This window comes from Gracilinanus agilis, chromosome X, assembly GCF_016433145.1.
Source record: "Gracilinanus agilis isolate LMUSP501 chromosome X, AgileGrace, whole genome shotgun sequence".
Taxonomy (NCBI): domain Eukaryota; kingdom Metazoa; phylum Chordata; class Mammalia; order Didelphimorphia; family Didelphidae; genus Gracilinanus; species Gracilinanus agilis.
Genome location: NC_058136.1, coordinates 5816347 through 5828433, shown reverse-complemented (window position 1 = coordinate 5828433; position 12087 = coordinate 5816347). Strand labels below are relative to the sequence as shown.

General features: G+C 44.6%; 1 protein-coding gene across 1 annotated transcript; it reads left to right on the top strand.

Moving 5' to 3' along the window:
• The first annotated feature begins 390 nt into the window (after positions 1–390).
• LOC123253435 (NFKB activating protein) lies at positions 391–11857 on the top strand. The gene is made up of 9 exons (XM_044682630.1): positions 391–453; positions 980–1060; positions 2666–2730; positions 6782–6883; positions 7495–7576; positions 8570–8685; positions 9051–9126; positions 9788–9937; positions 11566–11857. Exons 2-9 carry the CDS (start codon positions 987–989, stop codon positions 11738–11740), a joined length of 840 nt encoding a protein of 279 aa, XP_044538565.1. The 5' UTR covers positions 391–453; positions 980–986; the 3' UTR covers positions 11741–11857.
• The last annotated feature ends 230 nt before the right edge of the window (positions 11858–12087 follow it).

Below are 12087 nucleotides of genomic sequence, written 5' to 3'. Positions count from 1 at the left end.
GGGAGGGGAAGAGGGCTATAAGGCTCAAGATGGTGAGGGTAGAAGAGGCAAGAGGGACCCCCGCGCGAGGTTCTCTGTGTGCTTGTGTACACCGATATACATATACTCACACATGTATGCACACGCCCCCAACACATGCGCACACACGGACGTGGCTGTCAGCCGTCGCCCGTAGACAAGCGGTTGCCCACCCTCCTTCGGGAGCGGCAGGTGTAGACGCAGCTACTCTGTCAAACTAGTTGGACGCCCGCACTTCCCGAAGATTAGCTCGGCCCCTCCCTCCGGCTCGGAGGAGTTCGTGTGGGGTCGCAGACGAGATTTCCTGGGGGAGAGCCTGGGGGCGGGGCCGGAGCGAAGAGGAGGCTGAGGGATGAGGCTCCCGCACGCGATTGAGGACCTCGGGCTCAAAGGAGAGCGGGCATTGATCTTAAAGGAAGGGGACGATTCCCGAGCGTGAGCAGGGGCGCGAGGCAGAGCAGCCACTCCGCAGCTGCCCGGGGGACGGTTCCGGGAGGCCAATGGAGAAGACGGGGGGGGGGGCACAGCTGTTGGCACTAGTCGGGGAGAAGGCTCCGAGAGCCTGCCCTAGGAGGGTGCCTGCCTGATTAGAGATAAGAGAATGGGCGCTGGGAGGAACGGGCTTTTCCATTTGAGGCAGTAGAGATCGGAAGAGCCCCCAGTGACTGGAAGTAGGGGAGGGGGGTACCTGGAAACCTTCCCCATTAGTGGACACTGGGAAGAGGAGGAGGGCCGGAGGGAGAATGAGAGCCGAGACCGTTGCGCCACGTGTCCTCGGTCCCTCAAAAGGAGTGCTACGGAGGGCATAGAGTAGGGAGGAAAGTTGCGGCGATATTCGCCGGGGGCGGGGTGGGGGGAGAAGTCAACCGAGCTCCCGACCTCCATTTTGGAGACCACCGACCGGGAAAGCCGAAGATGAGACGTCCCCGACGCTGACTTCTCCATTCCTGGGTTTTCTCAGGAGAGCAATGGAGAGGCAGAAGATCGGAGAATTCGGGGCGCCTGAAGTGTGGGGGTTCTCTCCCAAAACTCCGGAGCCTGAGTAAGTGATTGATCAGAACCTCCAAAACTTCTTATTCCTTAGCTGCGTCGGAAGAAAAGCCCCAGCATGCTCTCCTCCTCCCCCAGACGCTGTCCCACCCTTCCAGGTAGCCTCCCCAAAATTTGAAGTCGTGGAAGCGGCCTAAGCAAGAATCAAAAAGGCTGTATGGGGGGGGGGGGGGCCTGGGTTTCTGAGTGCAGATTATACTTTCAAAACTTGAGACTTCTCGCCCAAGACGAACAATGCAGAAACTTGGTTTGCATGATCGGGTATGTAAAGCCTGGATCTAATGGAGCCCCATATCAGGGAGGGAAGGGGAGGTTCCAGAGCTGATGCTTTGGGGAGAGACAGATTTACAATGTGTATTATGTGGAACTGGGGGAAAACGGAAGACTAAATATTCCTTTTGAACATATTGTCCCCTGGCCCAGAAGAGAAAAGTAGCGATAGGGTGCCAAGGGACTGGCTTTTCCTTCATACATAGCAGGATTTAATACCCCCCCACCCCAACTGGGAGCTAATGCCCAATCGAGAGCCTGCCTCTTTACAGCCTGAAGCGGTTTCTCCTCTTTTTTCTGTCGGTCTGGCTTCCCTTTGCCCCTTTACAGCATGAGGTGAAATTCAGGGTGCTAGGAGGGGTGTACTCCGGCTTCCGTAGGCTGAAGAAGGAAATTCCAGCCCCAAGGCCTCTCCGGAAGGATTTTCTAACAACTAGATGCGAGGCAGGCAGGCTGCTCTTGCAAGTTGAGATGGATCCCCCCCGCTTTTTTTTTTTTTAATTTTTAAATTTTTCCCCGTGGCTCCATGATTCTTGTGCTTTTCCTCCCCCGTCCAGGAGTTGACAAGCAGTTCCACTGGGTTATACATATATTAGAATGGGTCCCTTCTAACGATGGCTCAGTGCTGGGCCAAAGAAACAGGTGGACCCTCTTGACTGGAGCTCGCCCCTTCTCTCTGTGTCTCGGTCTCGGTGTGTGTCTCTCCCTGTCCCTGTCCTTCCCCCGCCTCTCCTAAGCTTCGGTCCTCCCTTCGGGGGAGATTCTACCATCTGTCTGGAGGATTCTCTTCCCAAACGCCCAGTGAACAAGTTACTTTTCCCCTCGGCTCTGTTTCCTTATCTCAAGGCCCTTTTCAGCCCTCGCATTCACTCTTGGACTTGGAAGGAGCTACTCAGCACTCCTCCTTCCATCTAAGTTTCTTCGGACTGACTAGATAGTCTGTTGCGGTGTTCGCTACCTTCCCCTTCACGCGTTATCATTGTTCTTCAGGCCCTTTGGAGACTTCCGGGAAGATTCCCTAGAAGTCGGCTAAAGGATCCCAGGCTGAGGCTAACCCGCATTCTTCCCTCTCAGGTCTACTGTCAAACGTCCGAGGAGAAAGTGACACCCGCCCACAGCACTTTCTAAGGCTCGCTTTGCTTAACCGGCTTTTTGTTTTAATGAGGACGGAGTGTGGGGGAGAGGAAAGGCATCGTTTATTGGCTTTTACGAATGGCTTTAAAAAGGAATCCGACTGAGCGGGTACAAGAGATGCCAGAACCTCGAAGCAGTAAACAATCTCTTCTTCCCTTTCTGATTCCTGCAATCCTTTTCTCTTGCCCCGCAGTTCTGATGCGAACACCCCAGAGGAAGAAGAGGCAAATGCTAAGAAAATCCCTGTTCCTTCAGGAGGTATTTTTGATTTTTTCTTGACTGGGCTTGTGAATAGTGAAGCGATTGACTTGGAGTAACAGAAATATTTCGTAAAAAGAATAATAATAAAAAAAAGACCATAGCAAGATATCCTCCAAACTAGCCATCATGACAAAGTCGGATTTATTCCATGGAATCAAGGAGCAGCTGGATGGCACAGGGAATAGGGTACTGTGTCTGCAGTCAAATCTGGCCTCAAGCACTTTCTAACGGGGTGACCCTGGACAAGTCATTTAATCTGGTTTGTCTCAGTTTCCTTCTCGGTAAGATGAGCAGGAGATGGGAATAGTAAACCACTCTAGTATCTTTGCCAATTATTTGCATAGAAAGTATGTCATTTTAGTACTGGTGCGGTTCAGACTTTTGTAAGATACTTGATGTTTAATCTCTTGAATATTTGCAAGATCATTTATAAGCTTTGTTATAATCCAAAACTTTACCAATATTAACATTGTTTTATAACTGTTCAGATTCCAAGGGAAAACTAAAAACCATCCCCACTGGGGAGACAAAAAGAGAGCCTTAAAGGAGGTCACAAAGATTCAGGAACCAGTGAAAATGATGGCTTGTCTTTAGGAAAACAGTTGCAATTAATTTTTTTTTTTAATTTTAAACCCTTAACTTCTGTGTATTGACTTATAGGTGGAAGATTGGTAAGGGTAGGCAATGGGGGTCAAGTGACTTGCCCAGGGTCACACAGCTGGGAAGTGTCTGAGGCCGGATTTGAACCTAGGACCTCCTGTCTCTAGGCCTGGCTCTCAATCCACTGAGCTACCCTGCTGCCCCCGCAATTAATTTTTTTAAAGAAAAGAAACCACAGGATTGTGTCAGTTGATTCAGAAGAGATCTTTAATAAATAGAGTAGGGGCAGCTGGGTGGCTCAGTGGTTTGAGAGCCAGGCCTAGAGATAGGAAGTCCTGGGTTCAAATGTGGCCTCAGACACTTCTTAGTTGGGTGACCCTGGACAAGTCACTTAACCCCCATTGCTGAGCCTTTACCATTCATTTGCCTTAGAACCAATACATAGTATTGATTCTAAAGTGGAAGGTGAGGGTTTTAAAAAATTAAAGGCATAAAGTAGGCAAAGAGGAGACAAGATCATCCTTATATGCAGATGACATGATGGCTGACTTAGGAAAACCTTAGAGAATCAGCAAAGAAAGAGATAAGTCCCATCAATGAAGTCTCAGTACTCAGATTAAATAAAAATCCAAAATCATCATCATCATCATCATTTTCATTTAGCAATTACAAAAACTAGGAGGGAAATGGTAGAGAAGTCACTTTCAAAATAACTACAAAATGCATAAAATAAATGGGAGTCAATTGGCTAACATAGCCTCAACTTAATTTAAATTCAATTATAAAACCCTCTTTACAGAAATAAGAGAAGACTTAAATATTTAAAGAAATTATTTGGTGTCTAAGGCATTTTGTTGTGGTTCAGTTATCTGACTCTGTCACCCCATTTAGGGTTTTCTGTGCAAGGATCCTGGAGTGGTTTGTCATTTCCTTCTCCAGCTCATTTGACAGAGGAGGAAACTGGAGCAAACAGGGTGAAGTGACTTGCCCAAGGTCATACAGCTAGGTAGTATCTGAGGCTGAGTTTGAATTCAAGCCTTCCTGACTCCAGGCCCAGGACTCTGTTCCACAGAGCCACCTAGCTGCCACTAGCTCTCCAAGGCTAGAGCCTCCTAAGATAATAAAAATGATAATGCTCCCTAAATAATTTACAAACTTAGTGTTATAGGAATCAGACGATCAGGGGGTTACTGTTGTAGAACTAGACAGTAACAACAAGATAAAATAATGGTAATATTCAAAGAGAGGGACACAAGATAAAAAATCTCAAAGGGATAGACCTTCTAGACCTCAGACTATAGTATAAAGCAGTATTTGGTACTGGTCAAAAATAAAAAATTGAGCATTAGAACTAACTAGATCCAGAAACAATGGAATTCAGGAGCCCTGTTGTTCAGTAATCTTAAGAACATAAATTCTTCATTCCAACAAAAGTGGCCAGGAAAACGAAAAAGAATTTGGTATTTCTAGTACAATGTCAAATAATAGAGGTGATAGTGGGCATCCTGGCTTCATTCCTGATCTTACTGGGAAGGCTTCTAATTTATCCCCATTGCATATGATGCTTGTTGATAGTTTTAGATATATGCTGTTTATTATTTTCAGGAAAGGCCCTTCTATTCCTATACTTTCTAGTGTTTTCAACAGGAATGAGTGTTGTGTTTTGTCAAAGGCTTTTCAGCATCTATTGAGACAATCATGTGATTTCTGTTGGTTTGAATATTGATATGGTCAATTATGTGGATGGTTTTCCTAATGTTGAACCATCCTTGCATTCCTGGTATAAATCCCACCTGATTATAACGAATAACCCTCGTGATCACTTGCTGGAGTCTTTTAGCTAGTATTCTGTTTTAAGATTTTATTCTAAATAAAAAAAATAATTTAAAAAATAAAAATAAATTTAAAAAAATTTGATAGCTAACTGTAGCTTCTATTATATCACACATTAAGTTACAAATGGATATCCATGACCTAAATAGTAAAGACCTTATCATTTTAAAATTGGATGAAAATGAAATGAGGGGCCTTTTACAGCTCTGCTTAGGGGGAGACCTTTTTTTTTAAACCTTTATTTTTTGTCTTAGAATCAATACGATGTATTGGTTCCAGAACAGTGGTAAGGGCTAAGCAATAAGGGTTAAATGACTTGCCCAGGGTCACACAGTTGGGAAGTGTCTGAGCCTGGATTTGAACCCAAGACCTCCTGTCTCTAGGCCTGGCTCTCAGTCCAGGGAGCCACTGAGCTGCCCCCTAGGAGGAAACTTCTTAACCAAACCAGAAATGGTGGTGATCAAGAAAAAATAAAATAGAACATTTCAGTTACACAAAATTTGAAACAGTTTTGTATAAAATCGGTACAGATGGGAAAAAGGAAACTGGCCTATGGGAGAAAATTTAAGGACTAATATCTAAGAGATACAGAGAATTAACCGAACTATGTAAGACCAAGAGCCATTGGCCAAAAGAGAATTACTACAAACTAAGACAACTCTGAGCCTTCACATTACCCCAGATATGACAAAAGATAGAAATAGTCAGTGTTGGAAAGGCTATGGGAACATAGGCACCCTAACACACCATTGGCAGAGTTGTGAATTGGTCTAAGCATTTTGGAAAACAATTTGGAATAGGATGAGAAAAGTGACCAAAACTGTTCCTAAGTTCTCACTGCCAGGGCATATACCAATAAGGAGGGCAGCCAGAAAGACCCCCTAAATATCGGTAGCAGCCTTTGGAGCAATAACAAAGAAATGTAAACAAAGCGGGACAGCTGGGTAGCTCAGTGGATTGAGAGCCAGACCCAGAGACAGGAGGTCCTGGCTTCCAATCTGGCCTCAGATACTTCCTAGCTGGGTGACCCTGGACAAGTCCCTTAACCCCCATTGCTCTTCTGCCTTGGAACCAATACATAGTATTGATTCTAAGACAGAAGATAAGGCTTTTAAAAAAAAGTAGTGAACAAAGTAGATGTCGATTGTTGGGGACCTTTAGTATATCAGTAGGAGTGGAAGAACGTGAGGCATTCTGAAAAAAATGAGTGGATCTGTGTGAGCTGATATGTCCCAAAGAAAGCCAAGCCAGTAATATGAATAAAGACTAGCATGATGAAGCCCATTGTTTTATGATTGTAATTTCTGGCCTTGGCCCTGGCGAGGAAATGCAGAGACTGGCCTCTGTGTTGGTTGGTCTTGCTTGGCTGTTTTTTTCTTTTCTTTTCTTTTTTAACAAGGGAAGGTTTGGCCATCTTGAGGAGAAAGAAAGAATTTGGAATTCAAGATTGGGGGAAAGAATGTTAAAAATTGTTATGACATCTAGTTGGGGGAGAAATTAATTATACTAAGAGGAAATAACCAGAAGGGAAAGTTCATTGTGGGGTGGGGTAGCCTGGGAAATCTATTCCGACGTTGAGTATTTTCCCCCTAATGCTCTGTAATTATCTCTACAGAAGAAAGCAAGAAGAGAAAGAAGAAGAGAAGTCACTCCAAGGATAGAGTTAAGAAAAAGAGGAAGAAGTCCAAAAGCAGCCATAAGAAAGATGTAGAGGGCAGTAGCCTCGAGTCCAGCACCTGCAATGATGGTAAGAAAGCCGAGCTGAATCACTCGGCCCCCAGATGAGGTTTGCAGATCCAATTTGGGTCACGTAGAGAATTTGTTTGCTTTCTTCCGACATGTGTTTTTGGCATTTGCAATAATGACAGAGTACTGCTGCTATGCCAGTCTTATAAGGAAGAAACCACCTGTCAGGGCTGTCCCTAAGAGAAATGGGGTACTTCAGGAACCCATGAATTTCTGGAAGGGTTTTGGCAACAACCCTCAGCATCTCTTTCAACTCTGGGAGTCTCTGAAGAATCTGATGGTGGTTGACTCAGGGCAGCCCAGCAAAGGTTTTTGTGGAAACTGCCTTTAAACAAGCCGCTGCTTTCCCTCTGCTAGCCCAGTAACTAAAAAGCCATTACCCTGACAGCATTTTCCCTGGAAGTGAATTTTCTCCTTTGTAATGGGTGAAACTGGAATGCCTCTATTTCTCAGGTTTGGGGGACCTTTGCTTTTTCTTCTGTAATTGCTTTGCTTGCTTGTTTTGGAAATGAGTGTGATGGGAACTCGGTGCCCACTCCCAGGCCATATTCTCATTCAGGCCTTTACTTCCACTTTAATTAGCAGACTCAAAGGGGAAGCGCAAATCAAAGAAGTCCAAGAAAAGCAAGAAGAAGAAGAAGGAGAAGAAGAAGAAGCATCACGAGTAAGAATGAATGACTTGGCAATGACTTTATTTTCTCTTTCTCTCTTCTTTAGGTTCCCTTAACCTCTCATGTTGGGAGTGGAAAAGGGCCTGATATGATCTTATGAAATAGGGTAGCCTAGTTGGAAGTAGAACCTATTCACCATGCAGTGTGAAGAGGATCCTTGAGCTGAGACTCTCTTTGATGAGTCTCAGAAGCTCTCTGTGGCTTGCTTTCTCCCTCATGTCAAGCAGGAAACGAAAAATGAAATTAATTTCTAATATTGTTAAGAAGAAAAGCATTTGGTTTTTCTCAGATGTTATTTGCTTTAAAATGTGAAAAGGGAAGCACAGCAGAGTGGAAAGAAATTGGTTCTGAAGTTGAGTGCTAGGTTGAAAACGCTGGCTTGGGGGTAGGTGGGAAGCATGGTGGAGCCAGGCCCAGAGACAGGAGCTCCTGGGTTCCAATCTGGCCTCAGACTCTTCCCAGCTGTGTGACTCTGGGCAAGTCACTTGACCCCCATTGCCTACAGTGATTCCCAAAGTGGGCGCTACCGCCCCCTTGGTGGATGCTGCAGCTATCCAGGGGAGCGGTGATGGCCACAGGTGCATTTATCTTTCCTATTAATTGCTATTAAAATATTAAAAAATTAATTTCCAGGCAGCTAAGTAATATTTTTTCTGGAAAGGGAGCGGTAGGCCAAAAAAGTTTGGGAACCACTGGCCCAGCCCTTACCACTCTTCTGCCTTGGAGCCAATACACACAGTATTGATTCTAAGGCAGAAGGTAAGAGTTTTAAAAAAATGCTGGCTCTTGTGTGGCCTTGGGGAAGTCACTTCCTTAACAGTAAAATGAGAGGATTAGAATACTCTGTCCCTCCCAGCTCTAGATCTCTGGTGCCTTAATCCTATGAGCAAGAGCTCTAACCTGTCTAATAAGCAGATTTCTTTTCATCTTGGTTGGTAGATTTTCCTAGAGATTTAATGTGCACAAACAAATTATAATCATGGCAGGAAGAAGTCAAAAAAGTACAAGTGTGAGAAGACTCACAAGAAAGAACCAGAGAAATCAAGCAACAAAGACTCTGTTGACAAACTTATAGAAAATCCTTGGCTGAACAAATCACCAGGTAAGTTCTTTGGAGACGGAATGACAAGTTCAATTCTCATCACTACACGTAGACAGGATTGTTTAGGAGCAATGTTGTAGACCGCTAACCTGGTGTATACAGCAATTTTCACGAGACCCAAAGTGGTTCCTTGTTGTCTGTGATACTCCCCTAAATTGGCCTCTTCCATGATAAGGGACTTTCTTCCCTCTCATATAGTACCTCATGATTATAATCCACCTGATGGACTGAATATGCTCAGGAAATATTTAATTAGCCAACGGGTAACGTACGTGCGTGTGTATGTGCGTATGTATGTGTGTGTCTGTGTGTGTGTCTGTGTGTCTGTGTGTGTGTGTGTGTGTGTTGGTTTTTGTTTTTGGCAGAGAATGTACAAAGAGAGAGATCGGATGGACTCGAAGCTCCCAAAATATATTCTGTTCAAGAAGATAAGCCTTTGAAGTGAGTAGCAGTAGAACTGCAGAAATGCAATGCTCTGTTTTTTTTATTTTATTGATTTTTTGTATTTCTTCATGTTTGCATGACTTCTTTCTCATAGTTATAGTCACTATCATTTGACTTCTCAAGGCAGGGAAGGATGGAAGGAAAGGAGGGAATTAAGAACTCAAATTTTTAAAACATAAATGTTAAATTTTTACATGTAACTTGAAATATTTAATGAAAATGAAAATGCGTTAAAAGGGGGGGGGGGGGAATGGTCAACCTTCTCATGCTTAGGTGTCTGTTAAGCCTTCTCTGGGAAGGGGAATCACAAGAACTGCCATTCTTCACGTGGGGCACGTCGTCCCTGGAAATTCAAGAAGCATTGTTAAAAGATTTCATCTTTTTTAAAAGGAGAAAAAACTAGAGGGAGAATTAATTAGAAGCAAAAGCCATAAAGGGGAGGAGGGGAGAGCATTTCAATCCAGACTCAGAAGTCATGATCCTTGCATCTGGCGGTCCCAGAGGAACTCTGCATTTCTAGGTCAAGCTGTCTACTCATTAGGCATTGCTTTCTCTGTTGTTTCCCAAAGAAATCTTTCCTTGTGTCTTCTGTTTAGCAGCTCTCCTTTGAATATGGAGATGGCCTAATGGACAAACCCCTGTCTTAATTTCCCTGCAGCTTCGGTCACGCTCTATTGCCTGGCGAGGGTGCGGCCATGGCTGAATTTGTGAAGGCTGGAAAGCGGATCCCTCGGAGAGGAGAAATTGGCCTGACCAGTGACCAGATTTCAGGTTTTGAATGTTCAGGCTATGTCATGAGTGGGAGCAGGTGGGTTCTTGACAGTGAGTTCCATCTCCGAGATTAGGTGGCAGTGGGCACACCGTAATAATTAGGGTCCTGTGGTAGTAATTTCACCAAGTGAAGATTTGGAATGAAAAGAAGAATATAAACATGAACAGTTTGTTGGAAATTCAAGGTATAATAACAACAATAATAATAATGTCTGGTATTTAAATCATGCATTAAAATATCTCATTGAAACTAGCAAAAATCCTCGGAGGCAGGCAGTCTTGTCATCTCCATTTTAGAGATGTGGAAATTGAGGCTAAGAGAGGTTAAGTGCCCCAGGGTTGAACAGCTAGAAAGTGTTTGAAGCAGGATTTGAACTCAGTTTTCCTGACTTTAAGGGCAGTGGTCAGAGAGCCGTTATACTGCCTAACTGCTCTACATGTAGTTTGACCCTCAAACTCAGTAACCTTGTGGCTCTTCTCAGAGCCATGCCTTACAGATGTCTTTCTTCCCCTAGTCTGTCCTTCCGTTGCCACACAATAAACATTCCTAGCTGTCTTCGCCTCTGGGAGAACCCGAGTACAACTGTCCATTCCTGTTCCCCACTGTTGAGCTTGCCTGTGTGGTGATTTCAACAGCAAAGGAAGAGGGCTGGCTTCGGTTTCATGGTTGAGGCCACTTTGTTCCAGGAAGTAGGGTAACGGTACCTGGCATGGAGAGAACACCAATGCTGATATGCCTTTATAGGGACACACACACACACACACACACACACACACGTGTATACACGTGCAGCTGGTAGGTTTTAATCCTAACGACATGCGTCCTTATTCTGGGCCAAATGCCACAGAGCAGCAGCGCCTTGGGAAGACAGTATTACTGACTGTCTCCTGCTGCCCTTTGGAGGTTCGGCATTACGGTGCTGAGGTGCTTGTCTTTTCTCCAAGGCACTACCACAGCCTAAAGAAGAGGCATCCCCACACTAGACTTGCTCTTGGATTGTAGCTTTGTACCCAATCGTGTTCATGGCCACAAAAGCTGTTGGTCACTTAGTGGACTGGAACCCTGAAGGGATTGTACCCGGTTCGTGGCATGTGAGCCCTCAGGTGCCCTGCTGTTAGGACCCAACAGAGACGTGGTTACCTAGATGATCCATTTGCCAATGTCCAGTTCTGCACTATCCCCAGTAGACTACTGATAGCACTAGACCAGTCTTTTGCCCTTGGTAGTTAAGACTAAGTAGTATTTCTTAGGCTGACAGAGTGCTAGTGATTCAGGAAAGATGGCTTGGATTGAATGCTAGGAAAGACACAAAATAAGCTTAAAGTGGGTTTGGCCTGTTTCAAGTGCGACTCATTTAAAACAGTTTCTGTTAGTTGGGGGGGGGGGGTAGCTGGTTGTCTCAGTGGATGGAGAGCCAGGCCTAGAGACGGGAGGTCCTGGGTTCCAATCTGGCCTCAGACACTTCCTAGCTGTGTGACCCTGGACAAGTCACTTAACCCTCATTGCCAACCCTTATCACTCTTCTGCCTTGGAACCAATACACAGTATTGATTCTAAGACAGAAGGTGAGGGTTTAAAAAAAGAGAGAGGCTGGGAAGTCTCTATGGGAACACTGGGTGAGGGCAAGCCAGGAGAGGGTTAGGCCAACATACCATGTTTTCTAGGCACCGTCGAATGGAAGCCGTCCGTCTTCGCAAAGAAAACCAGATCTACAGTGCTAATGAGAAGCGAGCCCTGACCTCATTCAACCGGGAGGAGAGGCAGAAGAGAGAAAGCAAGATTCTGGCCAGCTTCAGAGATATCATCTATAGAAAGACAAGGGGGAAGAATGGGAGATAAGGATTTTTCATAGTTACAGAGCAGAAACTTAAATGACAAATATCTTTATATTAATTTTTCCATTTTTCTTACGCACACAATTTGTATTTGTGAATGTGCCTTTCCTGGAGCTAGATCCTTTGCGCAAATATGCTGCTGATATGATTTGGGTCAGTCCTTTAGTTTCTTTGGACCTCAGATTCTCAGATATAAAGAGAACTCACAAAGACCCCAGCTTTAAGTTCTGTTAAGCTTGGGTTTTTTTAAAGCAGCTTTGAGTTCTTTTAGTTTTTAAAGACATGGGATGTCTAGCGTACTAGTGTAAAGAACTTCTTTCTGCTCAAGTCGTTCCTGGAAAATAGAGATAG